Raw genomic sequence first — 21231 nt, 5'->3', positions numbered from 1 at the left:
AGAATACAGAAACTGGATGAAGGTTTTTTGTTTTTTTTTTTCTTATGGTGTGAAGATATATGGAGAAGAGAGGGCTAGAGTCCCTCTAGCAGACACAATGAAGAAAGTTCTCCACAGAGGCACCACTGAGTGACAGCTTGAAGTATCAGAAGGTGGGGCTGGAGGGAGGGGTTGCCCAGTGGGAGTCACAGTGCAGGGAAAGGTGTTGAGATGGCTGGGTGTAATGAAGGGCGGAATGAATGCATGGCCACGAACAGCCTGATCCCTAAGAAGCATGTGGTGTATGGAAGACTTTGTGAGAAAGGTAGCTTCGTGATGGGGAAGGTTAGATTTTTTCTGTGTTACCTTTTGATTTTTGAATGTTGGCAATGTTTTATTTTCGGCCTTAGTCACAGTTATAGGAATATTGTAGAAGTATTTCTTCAAAGGTGCATAAAAGTTTATCAGCTTTTTGCTTGTATATTATTTCATAATTTTAAATGTTTAATTAAATAACAATGGATATAATCAATGTGATATAATTATTATAAGTCTACATGCACCTAATAGTACAATCTCATGAACTGGATAAAATAAACAGAAACATATATGTAAATTAACAACCATAGTTGGAAATGTTTTAATGTGCATCTCTAAGAACTATAGGTCAAATAGACATAAAAAGAGCATGATATTCATGAGCAGAAAATACAATTTAAATAATATACGTATACCCAAAATAAACAGAAAACATATTCTTTTTAAATATATGTAGCACATTTATAACAGAATTCCATAAATTCTGAAGAATCAATCCCATTCAGACAATGTCCTCTAACTACAATGCAATTGTGGAATCAATATTTTTTAAGAGATAGCTAAAATAAAATCCCACATGTCCAGAAACTAGGTGACATATGATTAAATGACACTTGGTTTTAAAAAATAAATAGTTATATTGAGGAGGGCACCTTTTGGGATGAGCACTGGGTGTTGTATGGAAACCAATTTGACAATAAATTTCATATATTAAAAAAAAAAACACTGAAAAAAAATTAAAAAATAAAAAATAAATAGAACTAAACGAAACACTATATGATAGGATTTGTGTAACACAGCTAAAGCAATTCTTAAAGGCAAAGTTATAGCTTTGAATAAATATGCTGATGATTAAAAAAATAAATAAATAAAAGGGACGCCTGGGTGGCTCAGTCAGTTAAGTGCCTGACTTCGGCTCAGGTCATGATCTTGTGGTTTGTGGGTTCAAGCCCCACATCGGGTTCTGTGCTGACAGCTCAGAGCTGAGAGCCTGCTTTGGATTCTGTGTCTCCTTCTCTCTCTGCCCCTCCCCATCTCGCGCTCTCTCTCTGTCTCTCAAAAATGAATAAATGTTAAAAAAGTTAAAAAAATAAATAATAAAAAAGGTAAGAAAAAATAAATACGCTCATGAACAAGAATTCAGTTCTTGTTGAACAAGAATTCCCCATAGCTTCTGATTCAGTATAAGGCATATGCTAAGTGCTCAATAAATATTTTGAAGAAATGAATGGAATCTGTCTTTAATTCCCTGTGGTTCATTAGCAAGGTACCTGGCAGTTTACCTTTAAAATGTCTCTTTATCTTAATTTCTTCTCCATTTCAATTGCTACTATTTTATTTCAGGCCCTTATCACCTCATACCCAAATAACTGCAGAAAGAGAAAAAGAGAAAGAGAAAGAGAAAGAGAAAGAGAAAGGAGGGAGAAAAAGAAGAGAGGGAGACACAAGAAGGAACTATCCTTTGACTTTCTCCCCAGACCAAATAAATCAGAATTTCTAGAGAAGGAGCTGAGGTATTCATATTTCAATGTGCCACCAGGATTGAGAACCACTTCCTGTTTCATCCCTCTTTATTTAATCAAATTTACCTCTAACCCTTTGATACCAGAAACAATTCTTTTAAAAACAGAAGTCTTGGGGCACCTGAGTGGCCCAGTAGTTTAAGTGTCCCACTCAATTTCAGTTCAGGTCACAATCTCATGGTTCATGGGATGGAGCCCTAGATCAGGCTCTGTGCTCACAGTGCAAAACCTGCTTGGGATTCTCTCTCCCTTTCTCTTTGCCCCTCCCCCCCATACGCACTTGTACTCTCTCTCTCAAAAAAAAAATTCTTAAAAAGAAAAAAAGGAAGAAATCTAATGGCTTTCAAGGCTTACATAACGGGCTCTGTCTGCATACTATATTCAGCTCCTTCTTCCTACAGGCACCTCGGCTCCACTCCGCAGGTTCCCCTTCCTTTCTCCCCTCCTGTTCCTACATTCTAGTCACCCTTCAAGGCCCTTCTCATGTCTTGCCTCCTTCAAGAAGCATCCCAGACCTCAGTTCCTGTCCCTTTTCTAAATCCCTGTGGTTGACTTAAGCCTTGCAATTCCACACATAATCCCACACAGTGAATTTATCACCCCCCTGAGTCCCCGTACTGGTCTTCCCAACAAGATCACAAACTTCACAGGGGCAAGAACCATAGCTAAAGATCCTCTACCTTCCTCCCTCCACCCAAGCCCCTAGTGTGAAGAAGAGATGGTGTGCTAATTGAATGCTTTCTCCAGAAGGGGCCCTTTAACCCAACCCTCTCCTGGTGCAGACAAGGAAATGACGAAGCAGGAAGGTAAAGTGATTTACTGGAGGTCCCACACCTAGTGAATGTGAGAGCTCAGATAAAAGTTACTCAAGTCTACCGAGCCCCATAGCTGTTATTGTTGCTTAATCACGACTGTCTGTTTCCTTTTTCTCTCCTCCTGCATTCCCTCCTGCCCTGTGTCCTATCACACTGTAATCTCCTCAGTTTCTCCTCATGGAGAGCAAAAAACCTTCTTACTTCTCTGACTTTGCCTTACAAGCTACATCTTTCTCAGAGGTAGGTCATTTACCTGCTGTATTTGGTGGCAAGCCCAGAGAACAGCCCAGTACCACAGCGCTCTGGGTAATTCAGACCCTAGGGTGATTTTCTGAAAATCTTCCTTGATGATCATTTGTTGTGTGTATGTGACTTTGTCTTCTGGGTGGGTGGAGGAGGTATATATCTGTGCTGTCTGGTGAGGGGCTTCAACAGAGGCTACAGGAGGGCAGGCTATTACTGGCAGTAGAAAATTAAAAAACAACAGTTAAGGTGGCTGTTGGCTGGGTTGAGCCTGGGTGGCTCAGTTGGCTGAATGTCCAACTTCTGCTCAGGTCATGATCTCATGGTTTGTGAGTTCAAGCCCCATGTTGGGCTCTCTGCTGTCAGCACATAGCCTGGAGCCTGCTTTGGATCCTCTGTCCCCCTCTCTCTCTGCCCCTCCCCCACTCATTCTCTCTCTCTCTCTCTCTCTCTCTCTCTCTCTCTCTCTTTCTCTCTCTCTCAAAAAAAAAAGGAAAGGGAAGGGAAGGGAAAGGAAAGGAAAGGAAAGGAAAGGAAAGGAAAGGAAAGGAAAAAGAAAAGAAAAAAGACAACAGTTAACTAGAAGTAAACCCTGCTGCCATCAAACTGAAGGATTTCAGGCTAGGAACATGTGGCAGCGAGAGAACCAGAATTCTGCACTCGAGCAATAATAACTGTGTTATCCCAAGTCATTGGCAGACTTCGAAGCAATTTACATTCCTGGGGAGGGGAAAGAGGGTGGCAGAGATGCCAGAAATTCCTCTGAATTTCTTCCTGGGCAAGGCTGTTGGCAGGGTCTCAAGTGAAGGTAGAAATAGAGTAAGAAAGGAAATGAAGAAGACAGAGGGGGTTGGGTCCCCACAGGTGGCTGCCATCCCCATTCTCAGAAGTTGATGGCTTTGATTAGAGACCCAGGATGGTCGTGGGTGAGTAGCGCCGCCCTCCTGGTTGCAGCTGAAGGGCATTCATGACCAGGACAGCTGCTGAAGGTGCACTAAGTCCTATCACAGTGGGATCCCCCAAGCCAGGGAAAAAAGAGGCTTTACTTCCTTTATATACTCATTCATGCCTGGGACAACTTTGCTAGTCTCTGAGAGAGAGAAAGAGAGAGAGAGAGATTGGTAGAGCCAGAGGACTGTAGAGCTCAAAATGGCTCCTGTTGATGAGAAACTGGATGAGAGAAGAAAGAAAAACATTCACCACTCATTCACTACAGATATCCAGGACCTGAGAACTAGGGGTGAGAGGTTCTTTCTAGTCTTAGCTCTGCCTCTTACTAGGTATGTGACCCTGGGCAACTCTGTTAGTGTGGAGGTGGGTCATCATTTCTGTATTTATCACATGAAGACGTCTAGTGAAATGGCCCCTGGAGATGGGGCTGATGATTCTCTAACTTTAAGCCCCCATTTTATAGTCAGGAAGCGAGGGCGAGGATCACACAGCAAGTTAGGGACAGAGCAAAACTGGAACTGCCTCCCCAAATCTGGTGCTTCTCTGCCTATCAGACACTTCCATTCCTTACATACATGATCCCCAGCTGCTTTGATAGGAGTAGCAAGAGAAGCTTCCTTGATCAGTAAAGCTGGGGGAAAGCTACCCCCAAGAAGGTGGCCTGCATGGCATCACTTCCAGATGCTCACGAAGAACCCCTCTGTCCCTTTCATGGGGGGCCCCCAACAGAATTAAGGAAGAGTCAGATTTCACTGTGTGAGTGATTAAAGACCACTTGGTCATCTGTATTATTTGAGCTTTTCATAATTGAGTAGATATTTGCCTATTACTTAATAATTATTTAACGGTTGAGTACAGATTCCTTAATAATTGAGTACAGATTCTTAGAAAGTTCTACCACTAAAGTCATTTATTTTGGGTTAAGTAGTATTTGATTGGTAAAACATCCAAGTGGTGGACAATGTATGCATGACTTCTCATGGATAAAAACAGCAGCTCACATTTGTTGAGAGCAAAACACGTGCCAGGAGAGTTGTATACATCATTTCACTTCACAGTTAGGATAATCTATGAGGTATGTGCAGCTGTTAGCAGCATCTTACAGATGTGAACCCTGAAGGCTGGAGGGCTAGGTCATCTGTCTGTTCACACAGGGAAGGTATGGAGCCAGTATACAAACTCATGTCAGATTGACTGCATGGTCCATATCCCTAACCCCTACACCATATTGCCTCTCCATACATACTTTACCTGGCAGCAGAATGTCTTTAACACCTTTTCTGAAACCAGGTTTTGACAGTGGAAGAGAGATAAGACTGAGAGCCTTAGAGTGCCTGGGTTCAAGTCCCAGCTTCACCACTAACAGCATTACTTCAAGGAAGTTAACTTGTATAGATTGTAATTCTTCATCCACCAAGCAAGAATTATAGAATCTTGCTCAGAGAGCTGTTGTGAAGATTAGAGAATACATCTGCAATGCACAGTGCAAAGCCTGCTATATAATAAGTTCTCAATAAATATATTATCATTACGGTTCAAGAGGTCAAAGACCAACCTGGACCCCTTCATTGCTGCTGGTCAGCCCAGAGGGAGGGGTCACACTCCCCAGCCATCAGCTTCTTCTGCTGAAAGCTGAGCATTCCCTGACTTAATGCAGAAAGGCAGCTTCCAAGAAAAGCACATTTGATCTCAAATTAAACTATGACATAAAAGATCAGCTGCCATTCATATGGAGCCCAGTAAGGACAGTTGGACTAGTTGGGAGATGATATCAGCCCAATTAGAGTCAAGTCAGACATTCCCCACCAAACCTCAGTACCCGTCAGAAGTGTTGGCCAGTGCTGACTACCACCAAATTCCTTAAGCGTTCTTACTGGTTTAGCGAAACCTCATTTTTCCCAGTTCCCTGTGTTGGCAACAGTGATCTTGATGTACTACCTGAGTTAGGGCTTTGCTCAGCTGTATATGACATGAGTTAAAATCGTTTTCAAGATGAGTGTCTTAAAAGTCACAGGGAATGACCTCAGATTTTTTTATTTATCCAAAACCAGGATACAGGAGTGCTGACGCATAGGGGCACTTATACCCCAATGTTTATAGCAGCACTCTCAACAATAGCCAAATTATGGAAGGAGCCTAAATGTCCATCAACTGATGAATGGATAAAGAAATTGTGGTTTATATATACAATGGAATACTACTTGGCAATGAGAAAGAATGAAATATGGCCTCTTATAGCAACGTGGATGGAACTGAAGAGTGTTATGCCAAGTGAAATAAGTCATACAGAGAAAGACAGATACCATATGTTTTCACTCCTATGTGGATCCTGAGAAACTTAACAGAAGACCATGGGGGAAGGGAAGGGGTAGGGGGAAAAAAAAGTTAGAGAGGGAGGGAGGCAAACCTTAAGAGACTCTTAAAGACTGAGAATAAACTGAGGGTTGATGGGGTGTGGGAGGGAGGGGAAAGTGGGTGATGGGCATTGAGGAGGGCATCTGTTGGGATGAGCACTGGGTGTTGTATGGAAACCAATTTGACAATGAGTTTCATTAAAAAAAATTTTTTTTAAAACCAATTCCTAAAGGTATAGACTTTCTAGAACTATCTCTGACTATGTGTTTCCATAAACCTTCTGCCACAAGTGGATGCCAATCCACTCCCTGCTCTGAAAACACAACATGCTTTTCCATGACTCTGACTTTGCTCTTGCTCTCTCTACATCACAACGAATCACTTCCAACTCTCCATCAAACACACTTTACTTCCTCGTTTTCAGACCTTTTGTATAAGACGTCTTTTGTATAAGACCTATGTCTTTGTCTCCCTACTACGCTGAAGGTCACTTGAGGACAAGGACCATCTCACTGTCATTGTTATGTCCACTAGCCTATTACAAAAGGGAAAGAGAGACACTGAATTGGTCCTTAAGGTGTATGCCCACAAATGTTCATGATCACAAATGGCAGTCTTCCCACCCTCATGATGAACATGAGGCCACTTGGCTTACTAACTCTTTAATATATTGCAATACTTCATGATACATTGCAAGTAAGCAAGATATTGACATCTACTGAGGTGGAGAAGAGCAAGTTTGACAATTTTGAAAATTGTTTTTTATCCTTTATCGTTTTAAATGCATTGCTACTTTGATGCAGTGCTTAATGATATTTATTGCTTCCACCACACAAGCACAAAACGCTGGCTCACTCTCAAATTCAATATGGACCTTGTGGAAAGTAGTTAAATGCTGTGAGACTTCATTTTCCAATTACTTTAGTAAATTCCTCTTGTGGGGATTGTAATTGCAGGTGGTGATCAGAGATCGCAGAGACCTCAGAAGAATTTTATGGCATTCCAGGCAGGACACGGACCAGCCTGGAGAAAAGAAGAAATAAGAGCTGGAGATACAGGGAATACTATTAGGAAGTTATTTCTGAAGAGAAACAATGGTAAGACCTTCCAGCACCTGAATTTGTTCTGATCCAGTAGGGCAGAATTCTTAGAGGGACCCCTTTTTATTTAAAACTAGTAATCGTACCGGTACGTGTTCAGAAATTGTTCAACAGAAGCATTCTGGTTATTCTACAGTTATCATTCCATAGCTGTTTTGACAACTCCTTCTCTCTTGCATTCTCCTTTCCTCCTCTCTTGAATTCTCCTTCCATTCTCTGAATCTTCTTCTATCTGGCCTTTCTAAATTAATTTTTTTGTAGCTAGAGCTTCCCCTTTACTGCAATGGTTACTTTCATGTCTCTTATTGCTTTCTTTAATAACTTTTAATGACCTAAGAAATAGTTGGCTGGGTTCCATTTTCTACTTCCTCCAAGTCAAATGATAGCACATCCTATACCCTGTGTTTATAAATATCAGAGAAGGCAGCATTAATTTGTTCTGCCTTATCTTCACTAAGGCATGCCTGGATTTTTGACAGGATGAAATTGGATGAGAAAGTGGTTTTCTACATGGCTAAGAAATAACAAGCAAGCCCAGATGTCATGAGAGCTAGCAACCTGCAGAAGTCATCTGTCCGTCCTGTCATTGATTTACTGTACATGGTTTTGGGTGCCTCCCATAAGAAAAGCATGGAACTAGGGGCCTCAGGGTAGACAGCCAGGAGTAAGACAAAAACACTGCCTCAAGGAGCTTTTGTTCTGCAAAGGGAATAAGACAAGTGCTCAAATCAATACGATACAGGTTGCAGGAGATAGGTGCCCCAACAGAGGCTACAAAGAACTATGGAAGGTCAAATGAGGGAGAGATTACATCCCATAAGAAAAGACCTGGTGGAGATCTAAGTCAGTTTGGGGAATGAGTTTGAAATCAGTGGGGCATTCAGATGTAAGCATTAGCAGGCAGTGAGGACATGGGACAAAAACCAGGAAGAGAGAGGTGGGTGAGAAGTAGCGTCCAAAGTCATGTTTGAAAGAGTGTGTTCTCAGCTGTTTGACTCCTGTTTTGACTACTAGGATACTTTTACTGCTACAGCTTCCAGAGCCTACGTGCAGCTGGGGGTTTTAATTTCCTAGCAAAGAGACTTCCTGCCACAGCTGAGGCACCCAGGACCTACAGTTAGGGACTTCTGCTTAGGCAAAGTTGTATTTCAGTTCTTAAAATGAGAAGTTTTTTGTTTGTTTTTGTTGTTTTTCTGATTTTTAAGGTAATATGTGTACAATTATTTTTTAAAGTATAAAACAAATTTTAAAAAATCATTCATATTTCATATTCATATAACCTACTATTCAGAAAAAATATTTTATAGTACTAAGCTTTTCTATGTAATTAATGCAATTAATGCAAATTTATCTCTATATATTGATTCTTTTTTTAACTCAAGTATTTTTTTAAAAACAATTGGATGATGTTAGACATATTTTTTGTTATTTTTTCTCTTTAAATAATACACCATGGCTTTACATGAAATACACATCTACATCAACATTTTGGATTCCTGCAGAGAATCCCAACTCCTTACTGATAAGCACTCAAATTATTTTCACTTTGAAACTGCTTTTAGGGGCACCTGGGTGGCTCTGTCAGTTGGGCATCCGACTTCTGCTCAGGTCATGATCTCACGGCTCCTGAGTTCCAAGCCTGGCGTTGGGCTCTGTGCTGACAGCCCAGAGCCTGGAGCCTGCTTCAGATTCTGTGTCTCCGGCTCTCCACTCCTCCCCTATTCATACTTTGTCTCTCTCTGTCTCAAAAATAAATAAACATTAAAAAAAATTTTAACTGCTTTTAAATGATACTGTGATAAACACCTTTGTGCATGTATTTTGTTGGGTTTTCCTTAATATAAAAATTTTTAAGTTTATTTATTTTGAGAGAGAGTGCGAGCAGGGAAGGGAGAGAGAGAATCCTAAGCAGGCTCCACACCAACAGCACAGAGCCCAATGGGGGAGCTCAAACTCATGAACCATGAGATCATGACCCAAGTCAAAACCAAGGGCCGGACACTTAACAGACAGAGCCACCCAGGCACCCCTCTTAATATAAACTTTTTAAAGTGGAATTCAGGGTCAAAAGATATGTGTTATGCTAAGTGAAATAAGTCAGTCAGAGAAAGACAAATATATGATTTCACTCATAGGTGGAATTTAAGAAACAAAACAGATGAACATAGGGAAAGGGAAGCAAAAATAAGATAAAAAACAGACAGTGAGGCAAATCATAAGAGGCTCTTAAATACAGATAACAAACTGAGGGTTGCTGGAGGGGTGTTGGCGGGGGGATGGGCTAAATGGGTAATGGGCATTAAGCAGGGCACTTGTTGGGATGGGCACTGGGAATTATATATAGGTGATGAATCACTAAGTTCTGCTCCTGAAACCAATACTACACTATATGTTAACTAACCTGAATTTAAATTTTTTTAAAAAGGAGAAAAAAAGATATGTTTAACTGTATTAATACATATCGTCCTTGGACAAAATGTAACATCAAACAGTTTAAACTTTGACTGAATCTTGCCCCTCCTTTAAGTACTCCTCCCACGTCAGGTGGCCTCCCTCCCCATCCATACACCTATCTTGACCCCATTCTTACAAGACCTGAGCAGACTGTTACTTAATTGCTTTAAACAATAAGATATTCACTTTTTACGGCTTTTAATGACTCATTTTCATGAACATGAAAATAACATCTGGAGCCAAAGAAATGAAGCTATAATGAAGACAACAAAGGCAGAAGAACTATTATGGGCTGACCCTTGACTGATAAACCTCAAAACACACCATTATTAGCCAGGATGAGGCATTTTGAGTTATGATCAGATAATCTGCCCACTTGCAATGTGAGATTTTCTTGATCTGTTTTTGTCAGCACAATTTCTTCACTGGAATGGTCACCCAAACTTCCATTCTGACAATCTTTTGTCATTTCCCCAGCACATTTCCTATTGCCATTACGGAGAAAGAAAGTGGTCTCTGCCACCAAAGAAAATTCACATTTGGACCAGATGCTCCTGTCTGTGTTGAACAGGGGCACAGGTTCTTTGACCTCTGTGTTCATTTCTGCAGTCCATTTGGATGGCAACAGCAACCAAGGAGTGTGACCCAATAATTATTACTAAGTCCATTAAACTGAAATTCTACTACATTCTCAGCCACGAGCAACACATAATAATCCTGCAAGGCACATCTGTGGACAAGCCACGGAGGCCATGGAAAATTTACTGTGGGACTCTAGGATCTTATTTCATGTTCTCACATTTCTCTGAAGAAAAAAAAATGTTACTTATGAACATGGAGTTAAACTCTTACAAGTTGCACAAGGTTACAAAAGAAAAGAGGAATCCAATCTTGAAAACTCGGTCTAAAAATAGCTATGAATATACAGAATGTAATTTTTTAAAACTTAACCCAAATGAGTGACTACTGCTTTTTTTTTTCTTTCCATCTGTGTGATGTTTCAAGTGATACCTTCCTTTTATGAAGTCTGATTTTCTATTATCCTCTTACACATAGTAGGCACTCAATAAATGTTTATTGCAATGAGGTAAATTTAATACACTTAGGTCAATATCTTTCACACATTCCTTATAGTAAGTTTATAGTCAGAAAACAATGTTGACAACAGCCATTTCAGAGACAATACCAAAGGGAGCTCTCCAAACACACCTGAGGTAAATTACTAAATTCTAATTTAAACCACAGTCAATATTACCAATTTGTTTTAAATGACTTGTCCAGCTCTTAGAAGAGAACAATGATTTGGGGAACAGAAGTAGATCAAGAAGATTGAGAGTGAGTGGCAGGAGTAAAGGGATACATATTTGCAATTCTGGCTTCCTACAGTGAATAGTCAAAAGCTCTCCTACCAGAAAATAATATCTTGAATTGAAAAGCATTCAGATCATGGTGGATTTCTAACTCTATTGAATTTCCTCCTCCCAGGCAGCCTATTTACAAAAGCAGTATGATCACTGTTAATATTGTCATTTAATAAACACATTTCTGATGGGAAAAATATATATAATCCAACTATATCCCAACATGTAAATAAAGATTTCTTCTTAAAATATTAGCTTTGTTTGAGGTTGTCGCTTTTCTTTTCAAACTGATCTCTTAGGAATTAAAATATACCAACAAATGGAATTAGTTACACAAAGCAATAAAATACATTCTTCCTAATATGCAAATATCTTCCTACGTTTTCAGGATAACAGCACACTGGAAGGACAGGGATACAGAGAACTGTCATTTAAAATGCCCAAAAGTGTTTTTTAAATCAGAAACCATATTCAAGCAGCTCTTTTTCACTGTGATGTACTTTGCCCCTCTATTCATTCAAAACTTCTTAGTAAGCACTTATACATCATCACCCTGATGTCTCACTAGTTCCTTGGGTGACTTCCTCTGGAGAGTAAACAGATTTGAACAGGCAAAAAAAATAACACATCCTCTGCTCACATTACACCGATGTGCCTTACAAGAATCATTTCAGACACAAATTTTCTCATTAGTGGGGAACACTCTATTTAGTAAAACAACTTTAGCTTAAATATGATCATAGAAATCTTTTCAAAGATAAGATAATGCTTTTCTAAACCAATTACAAATTTTAAAAACGTATTGCTACAGTGACCAATTCATCTGGTTTGCCCAGAACTGTCCCAATTTCAAAACTAAAATTCCTGCATCCTGGGAGCTCCCTTCAGACCCAAACAAACAGGGACAATTGGTCACCCTACAATAAGCAATATTTGAATGCAAATATCAGAAGGGTCAAGCCATTCTTTTTCATTGAATTTAAAAGCCTCTGTATGTATGTATAAAGCACTGTGCTGAAAAGCAGTCGGTCAGGGTTCAGGCAAGAGTTGGGTGGCATGGCCAAACTAATTTGAGGAGACTTTCATAAAGAGGTTACTGACGGAGGTATGGGCAGAGTTAGGGAATCCAACAAGATGTTGGGCAGGATCCTGGGCTAGCAACAGTGGGGAGACACCAGCACCTGAAGAGGTAGATTATCAGAACCTGAAGAAGGCAACTGTTCAGTGAGAGATGTCCTCCTGAATTCACCACAACCCAGTGGGGAGAGAGCCTAGACCTCTGTGTCCTTCCACTCTCCAGATTTGCAAAGATGCCTCCCCTTGGTTGTATCCAACTAGAAGGCAGAGGAAGGAAGCCTGTTGATAAAGTTCTCATCTGTCAGCATCCCAAGCCATGGAGCAGAGCAAAGACTGGGTCTGCAGGGGCCCAAACAGAGTTAAGCCTGGCTTCTGCTTTTAGCAATTTAAAATATAGGAGAAATCTTAAAGCATTATTTCAGATGCACACCTATCATCTCCCTGTACCATTTGCTAGCACCAAAAAACTGAGTGTTAAGATATAACTAGTCCTTGGGGAAGTAAATAGAAGTTGAGTTTAGGGGTGCCTGGGTGCTCAGTTGGTTAAGTGTCCAACTTCAGCTCAGGTCATGATCTCATGGTCCATGAGTTCGAGCCCCGCGTCAGGCTCTATGCTGACAGCTCAGAGCCTGGAGCCTGCTTCGGATTCTGTGTTTCCCTCTCTCTCTGACCCTCCCCTGCACATGCTCTCTCTCTCTCTCAAAAATGAATAAATGTTTAAAAAATTTAAAAAAAAAAAAAGAAAGAAATCAAGTTTAGTTCTTTATGCCTTTTGGCATGGTCTATCTTTAGTTAACTTAAAATGAATGAACCCTGAGAGTTCAAGAGATATTTGTAGAAATATTAAAGTATCTACCTCTGCTACTTTCATGATTGAGTCAGAGTTTGAATTGTACATCTATTCCTTCCCTTAATAACTCCAACAAAATAATTTGAGGATATCTGCAAGGTGGCACTAAGTTACCTTGTTGGATTTACTCTGTGGTATTCTGCCAATATTTTTACTCTGAAGCAACCTTCTCTTATCAAAAGCAAGAGTCTCCATGCTTTTCTAAAGTTTGTCCATTCTTGTCAAAGCTGGAAACAAATGGGCAGATTACCCAGTAATGAAAGCAACTGTATTATACACTGTCGGCTGCATCAGATTTTCTAAGTGACAACTTAGATTTACAGAAGAAACATTACAGGAAATCACTACCAATGTGATCCCCAAAATGCTTCCCTTCGTATTATCCCCTCCACCACCATTCATTCAATGTTTAGAGGTGAAAACACCAATAAATGTATCATAAAGTTAGCTTTCATTCTGATAGCATTCAAACTGCTGAAATTCCCCACACAATTGCAGCATCATGGCAGCTAATGTCTCACAAAAAGACCACAGGTTGCCATGCAAAAAGTGCCTGTTACCTTTAAAGTGATTGTGAATAGGTTACTGAGTCTCCATTCCTTCCTTTGTAAAATGAGGGAAATAATGGATAACTCATTGATTGTTGTAAGGATTAAGTAGTAATATAATTTCAAAAAAATACCTGACAGGAAGTAGGCCCACAATTAATGTCCACACTCACACTCTCTGCCTTACCCTAGTATATATTATATATACATTTAGATACATAGTTTTGGTAACTTTATATTTTAGTAACTAAAGAAAGTATGCCATAGAATCTGCAAACATATCTGCTCATCTCTGCTCCTTGACATTGAGTAGCCATCGGCAAATACGGCGGATGAGTTCAGACAAGTATGGCATTCCACTGAACAAAGGGTTTTCAGAGAAGTATGAGTTTTCTTTGTTTCAACCCACTTGAGGTAATCCAAATCGGTAAGTAATGAAGTGTAGCCAAGCAACATGCATTCAGGAGAGGCAGAAGGGTAGAAATCTTACCTATGTATTGAGAAGAAAATTTAAGGGGTCTTCTCAGACACAAAAAGACCTTCATGTCCATATGTGAGGTAGATGGGCAATATACATCCCTTCAGACACTCCGGGCTCACCTGCTGTGGGGGGCATGAACCAACACCGAACAATGGGGAAAATGATCAAGTCATCCCTCTGACCAAATATCTTCTTTTTTTTTCCCCAAAGCGTAGTGTTTTCTTTTCTCCTTGTCTCTCTCCATTCCATCCAACCCGCCACCCCCACCAAAAGAAATTAAAATTTTGAAGTACCTCCATTTGATATTTAACATAAGCCCTGAGTGGTCACGGATTCTCTTTCTTACATTTTCACTGACAAACTGCTTCCAGCTGCCCTTTCGGGTGGGACGCCACCACAATAAAATGCACTGTTTGCTGAGGATTTCAGCTGCCACCTGGGGGCTCAGCGTCCTCAATGAAGGCTATTTAAGCAATGCTGGTGGTGAAATGGTGACAAATGGTATGTTGACTTTTTTTCTGGTGTTTGTGGTTTAGGACTAGTTGGTTTCAGTCTTGCTGGCTCTTGCTTCCGTGTTACCAATCTTTTCCACATTTAAAGTCTGTTACTGCCTCTCCTTCAGGTTATGGCAGCAAGCTTTGTGCTGTTGACAGAAGCCATTTGTTGAGTGGAGGGTTCATATTTTAGAATACTGGCAAGGACTGATTTTACAGTTAGTCCATGGTTCTGAATTTACGTTTACTTTTTTAAGGGTTTTCTTTTTCACCTAGCTGAAAAATGTTTCTTCATTAGGTTGTTATCACTCCATTCACATGAAATGGCCTTGACTGCTACTTCTTTTATCTCTAGTCACACACGGTAAAATTAGGCTTGAGCCCACATGATTAGCCAGAGACTGGTCCACATGTGACTCACATTTGCTCTCTAAACATCTCGGTGGCTTCACTGGTAAGATGGACTTTGTCTCAAGCTCAACCCCTTATATGTCACCTTTCTTATCTCTGGAGTCCCTTCCTTAGCCTTGGTGGCAGTTTTCAAAGATGATCATCTTTGTATCTTTGCCTCGGCTTCCTCCTGTTCAGTTCCTTCTCCTTACACTGCCTTCCTCCTTCATCTCTCGCAGTTCTAGAACACATGCAGTTATTTCTGCTTCAAGGTCCTGAGCTGACTGTTGGCTAAACTAAAACACGGCTGAACCCAAAGTCCTGAGAAAGGACAGTTTCCACTCTACTCTGGAAGAGGAGTCTGGGACTCTTGCTTCTAAAGGGAAAGAAAGTACATTTCATTGAGGGCTCATCAGGAATCCCAGCATGCCCTTGGGCAGAAGGCACTGGCTGCTGTAATAGCTTTCTGCTTCCAACTGTAAAGAGATCCAAGAGCAATTGACCTTCAAAGAGATGCCATGGGTTCAAGACCCTTTCCGTGAACTTCCTACTTTGTGCACTCCAATACAACAAGGTCAGGTGGCCATTTGAAGTGGAAAAAATGATTTTTCTCCAATCCAAAGCATGGTTGGAGTACAATCTAGAGGCAACCTAAACTACTTGCATAGTTCCACATTATTCCACTAATTTAGTACAAACCCATATGTACACAGGCTTGGACCTGGTCTCACTTCTATTTCTCAAGCCCAGTCCCCACCTTCCCAGAGCTCTTCCTTCCTCCTAGGTCCCAATCTCCCTCTAAGTATCACCTTCCCAGAGCTCTTGCTTCCTCCTAGGTCCCAATCTCCCTGTAAGTATCAAGCCAATTGAAAATCAACTTTATTTAAAATCTATTGCATACCTCCTCAGTCTAGTAGGGTAGTCATCCGTGCAGAGTCATAAATTACAACAGTGATGAGAACAATTGAAGTGGGACAAAATCCCTCTTCTCCAAACACATGAACCCCACCTCTATAGCATCCTTGTTCCTGCCCCTGGAATCTCTCCAAACCAGACTCTCCCTCCTGCTGGCACACAGACTAGATCAAACATCCAAAGAGGCCCTGCTACCTTTTCCTGCTCAGTCCTCCTTCAAGCCTGTGTGAATCTACTTTCTCTGAAACTTCATTTTGCATGGGTGCACTCATGCATGCTCACACTCATACTCTTACACACTCACACCACACACACACAGACACACACACCCTGCAGAATCAACAAGTCATGCTGAGAATACAGAACTCATATCCATATTTCCAGATTATTCTCAGACCTTTTGTATATCCATAGCCCAGACAGACGAAGTTACTCAGTCTGTTCACTGTTTTGATGGAGGGAATATCTGTCAAACCAAGACATAGACCTAATGAGTCCTGTTACATCAACATGCAGAAGACTTGGTACTTCAGGAATTATGAATCCATCATTGAAAAAGGTGAATGACCCCATCATCTTTTGACTATTAGGATCAAAAGGTAAAGATTCTAATATAGGTAACCTGAAACATCCAAAAATCCAAAAGCTTTTCTGGTCTGAAATCATCAGCCAATATTCTTCCAGAAAATATATTTTCCTGGTGATGTTTGGATTGAGATGTTATTAGAATAAGTGTCTACACCACGGGTAGTCTGCAAACTATTCAAGGTAAGGTCTGGGTGGCACAATGAAACTAGTGTGAGAGTAAAAGCATCTGCTGAAGGTAAACTATAGAATTGATAATGGAGACTTAATTCTGTGTTTTTCCAAACACAGATAATATAACTTACATGTTCCCAAGTGAGGGAAAGAAATTCTTTGGGAGACAAAGTTGAATGGCTTCGGTACTTGGCTCAGCAAGTCAATTTTAAAGTCGTATTCACGAGCTACACTGGATCAGACTCCAAGGGCCAGGAGTAAAGTCAGTGAAACATCGATTGTATTCCCTATAAGTATTCTCCTCCAATAGGCAGTTGAAGAAACCAATGCACATCCACAGTGTGTCTGTCCTCAGATAGAAGAGAAGAGCTACAAAAAAATTATAAAATATAATATATACAGTGTATGAAATATATAAAAACATGTAATATACAATATATAAATATAAAATATAGAGTATATATAGCATAGCGTGTTGTAAATATATGTATACACAGACTGTACTATATCAATCACAGACTCCCTAACCTTAAGGAGCTTACCATCTAGGCAGATGTGCAAATCCAACCCCTTGTCAACAACAAATTGCCCAGAGAGAGAGGAAAGGATATCACCTGAGCCAGAGGACTCTGGGAAGGAAGGCTCCACACAGGCATTTGGATCCGATGTGGAAGAATGGAAAAAAAAAAAAATCAATGAAGAGAGAACGCAAGGAGAGTTAGTCTAGTCACAGGGCACGGCAAGAGCAAAGGACTGCGAAATGCACGCTCTACAGGGTACAAGAAAAGTCTGCCCTGTGATCGGGCTCCGTGTGCATGAGATGTCATTGGAGAGGTCACTGGAGTTGAGCCCAGAAAGAAATCCGACGCCAGGCCACGCAGGACGTTTAATGCCGCGCTAAGAAGTTTCGTTGTTATCCCGAAGACGGTGAAGCCACCACCTGTTTTTCTGGAGGAGCCTGATATGATTCAATCTGTGCTCTAGGAAGACACGTGGTGACCGTGCTGTGGAAGGGTGGGAATGGAGAGGAGCTAAAAACGGGGAGGCCCCTTAAGGAAACGGGCCTCCGGTAAAATCCGGGGAATTTAAGCACACACACAGGTCCTTCTGGCACCCTCTGTGCAGGCCTGCCCCTCCTCCACAGAAGCCTCCCCTGGAACATTCTCAAGCCCCCACCCAGCCTGTGTTCCTCCGGGGGCGCTTTTTTGAGAGAGAGACAGAGACAGAGAGACAGAGACAGAGAGACAGAGACAACACGAGTGGGGGAGGGGCAGAGACGGGGAGATACAGAATCCCAGGGAGGTTCCAGGCTCCGAGCTGTCCGCACAGAGCCCGAAGTGGGGCTCGAACTCATGAACGGCGAAATCCTGACCTGAGCTGAAGTCGAACACTTCCCGGACTGAGCCACCCAGGCGCCCCTGATGCTTACTTAGCATTGCACATGCTAGGCCGGCTGTCACGTGACTCCAGCGTTTGCTCCTATGTTTGGAACATCGCACTTCTGGTAGCACAATCTGTGTGCATCTCGTTCAAAGCCACTTAACACTTTTGGCTGATAGAAGTCTTACAGTTAACAAAGCCCCTCGGTTTTTACATGAAATGCTGCTGAATCATGAATCTCCCACCCTCTCTTCATTTTTATGAGTAGTTAAGATAGAAGCCCTACCTCTAGTAGTAAAGGCTACTAATGTAGTAGATTACTTAAATAACCAGCATGCCTTTTAAAGGGGGCTGTTATGATCTAATTCAAGTGATAACAATCCAGGGTCTGTGCCTGGCCTCAGTCTAACGCATATCCTATGTGAGCAGAAAGGGGTTTTAAAAAAAAATTTTTTTAACGTTTATTCATTTTTGAGGGACACAGAGAGACAGAGCGTGAGTGGGGGAGGGGCAGAGAGAAAGGGAGACACAGAATCCGAAGCAGGCTCCAGGCTCCGAGCTGTCCACACAGAGCCTAACGTGGGGCTGGAATTCACTAACCTGAGATCATGACCTGAGCCAAAGTCGGACACTTAACCCACTGAGCCAGCCAGGAGCCCCAGAAGGGGACTTTTTGACCCTGCCCCCCCACCTCCCATCCACCTCCCATCCTTGCATTCTTAATCCACAAACTATTCCTTGGAGTATTACCCCCTGCAAAAATCAATCTACGTAAAAAAATTCAAGGTATTGGTAATGTGTGAAGGGGAAGGAGAGAGGTGGTAATATTTATTTTGGGTGTCAAATACAAGGGGATCATTTTATTTTATACCCTTTTGTATGTATGGAGTACTACACGATAAAAAATTTTAGTATATAATAATTTTAAAGGTATACATGGGGTTGGTTTAAAGTGGGAAGAAAATTCTCTATGATCCTTCTGTTTTGCATTTTTTTAAGAAAAAGGGGTAATGGAGAAAAATGAGGAGAGAAGGCATTAAATAAGCACAATGAAAGGAAGAGAAAAAGATTTAAGATGGAGAAAGTAAGTGAAAGTAAGGAAAAAGATTCAAGCTGGGAAGACAGACAGCAATGGTGGGTTTGGAAGGAAGACTTATTTGCCTGGTGGGCACAGAATGAGGCAGGAGACCAGACGGATGAATATGGCGACTACCCACAACATTGAGAAGAGATGGGGTTGGAAGAGATGGGAAGGTGCCTCAGATCCTTCAAAAGCTCTCAGCAGATCCACCCCACCTTCTGGCCATCAGCCTCAACCATTTGAGGTAGTCAAACCACTCCACCCCCAACCCCCCGCCTTATTGTCCAGACCACGGCCCGTAGGCAGGAAGCACTGACACCAAGGTCCTGCCAGTGTGTCCACCAGATGCTCCCTCACAGCTCTGGCTCAGATTCTCCTTACACATTAGGTATCTGCCCCGTGACTCAGCCTGCTGTCCTTCCTTCCCTCCCCCAGGGCCTGAGCAGCAGCCTGCCAAACCATAATCAACAGGAGCCCTGCAAGCCTCAGGAGCAATGGCGACATCTTTCCAGTGAAACCTGCCGGGTAGGTGTGCGGACTATCAAGGACTTGGTTGGTCACAATGGGACTCCAAACTTCAGGGTAAAAGTCACACTGCCCTCTCCCCCCATCCCCACCTCCCGCGTGGCAAAATTCCACTTGAATTAAAGAGTTACATGTTTTTAAAAAGTGAAACCATAAAAATATATGTAACTCAGATAAGTAAAGTAAAAAAAAAAAGTGAGTTGTGTAAAAAAAAAGAACAAATGGATATGCAAGCACATGAGACCAGTACAATGGACAGTCTGAACTGTGTGGGGTTTGCCATGAAATAGCTTCTTTTTTTTTTTTTTTTTTTCCTTCAACCTCTGCCTTCAAATCTTCCTTTCTAGTCTCTTCTCGACTCCTTGGGCTGAACACACAGCTCTTTAGTCACTCAGCTTCAAAAGCAGTCTCATTCTGGTCACTAAGATTCTATTGCATATATTAAAGTCCAGGCTAAGTCAAAGATTAATTTGATATCCATTCACATCCAAAGGCTTTTCCCCTCCATCCATCCCAGGCTGGACTTGTGGCCCAAGGGTCCATCTGGAAAGGAGGAATAAGGTTCTCCTTTTGCAAGGTTCTTCCTTTCTCTCCCTCTCCCTGCTGCTTCTAACCCCTCTGAGGGTGGGTGGGGGTGAGGGGATGGAGGACAAGAAGAATAGGGCAAAAGCACTTTCACTGGACTCTTGCAGCCTCATCTGTCTTGGTGGTTGTGCTCTTGTGCCTGGAGGGGCCCACCCATGGGTGGTACTATTGTCTGACCCAGAAGATGCTCTCCAGGTAATCTCCACTCACAGCCTCACCCCCAGGCAACCATCCCAGCAATGCCCATCACAGCCTGAGGGATGGGGAGAGGAGCCACCTTGAATGGGATACCAGCAAGATAGCACAACTCAATATCTACTAGGGACAACTTGGAAGCTTCTCATTTGGCTGTGAGGGACCAATGGGAGAAGACCCCAAACCACAAACCCTCTATCCAGATCTTTCTCGTGAATAGATTCTCTTGGTAGTCTTATGTCAAAAGACTTATGGACCTCTTCTTAGAATGTTTATAAAATAAAATATGCAATATTACAAAGGAAACTAATATTACAAAGGAAAAAAACATTTTTTTAAATTTGTACTCTAATATGTATGCTGCTTCATGTAACAATCCTCTCAGTGATTTCTAAGTGGTGCTGAGTGTAAATGATATTTTGAGGTATCTGCAACAACTGTGTGTAACATGAAAACACCTGTGGCTTCTACTGGTGACAAAGTTACATGTGTTGCTGATACTACTATGGTTTGTTGTCTACATTCGTAATGGAAGGAAATGCTAAATTTCAGCCAGAAGATAGTAAAAATAAGGACGGACTTATTCTTCCCACTCATGATCATGACCCCCCTGAATTCCATCCACAAATCCCTGAGGACTCCAGATCAAGAAATGCTACTCCTGCGAATGCTCCTCCCACAACCTTCCTGCCTCTGCATATATAGGTCAGAAAAGGTTAGGGAGGTGGCTGCAGGGCCGGTTTGGTGGCCTCTTGGTGAGATTTGTAGCTCCCTTAAGATTAGAGAAAATTAAATCCAATAGTCATCAGTTTGGGGACACACAACTCTGAATCGGTGTGAAAAAGCCCACTA

At 41.6% G+C, this 21231-nt stretch overlaps 1 protein-coding gene across 6 annotated transcripts in view; it reads left to right on the top strand.

The window, feature by feature from the left end:
• The window catches only part of CDYL (chromodomain Y like), a 241096-nt gene that overhangs the window by 3562 nt on the left and 216303 nt on the right, over positions 1 to 21231 (top strand). For 4 of the 6 annotated variants that reach the window (XM_042985828.1, XM_042985827.1, XM_042985822.1 and 1 more), the window contains exons 2-4: positions 7141 to 7281; positions 18993 to 19318; positions 19510 to 19599. In XM_042985828.1, coding sequence (XP_042841762.1) covers positions 19169 to 19318; positions 19510 to 19599 — 240 coding nt within the window. In that variant the 5' untranslated portion in view covers positions 7141 to 7281; positions 18993 to 19168. Of the gene's footprint in view, positions 1 to 55; positions 153 to 7140; positions 7282 to 18992; positions 19319 to 19509; positions 19600 to 21231 lie in introns of all 6 variants that reach the window. The other 2 variants (XM_042985821.1, XM_042985824.1) reach the window with 2 other exon arrangements.

The sequence above is a fragment of the Panthera tigris genome, chromosome B2 (assembly GCF_018350195.1).
Source record: "Panthera tigris isolate Pti1 chromosome B2, P.tigris_Pti1_mat1.1, whole genome shotgun sequence".
NCBI lineage: Eukaryota > Metazoa > Chordata > Mammalia > Carnivora > Felidae > Panthera > Panthera tigris.
This window is presented reverse-complemented; position numbering and strand designations above follow the sequence as displayed.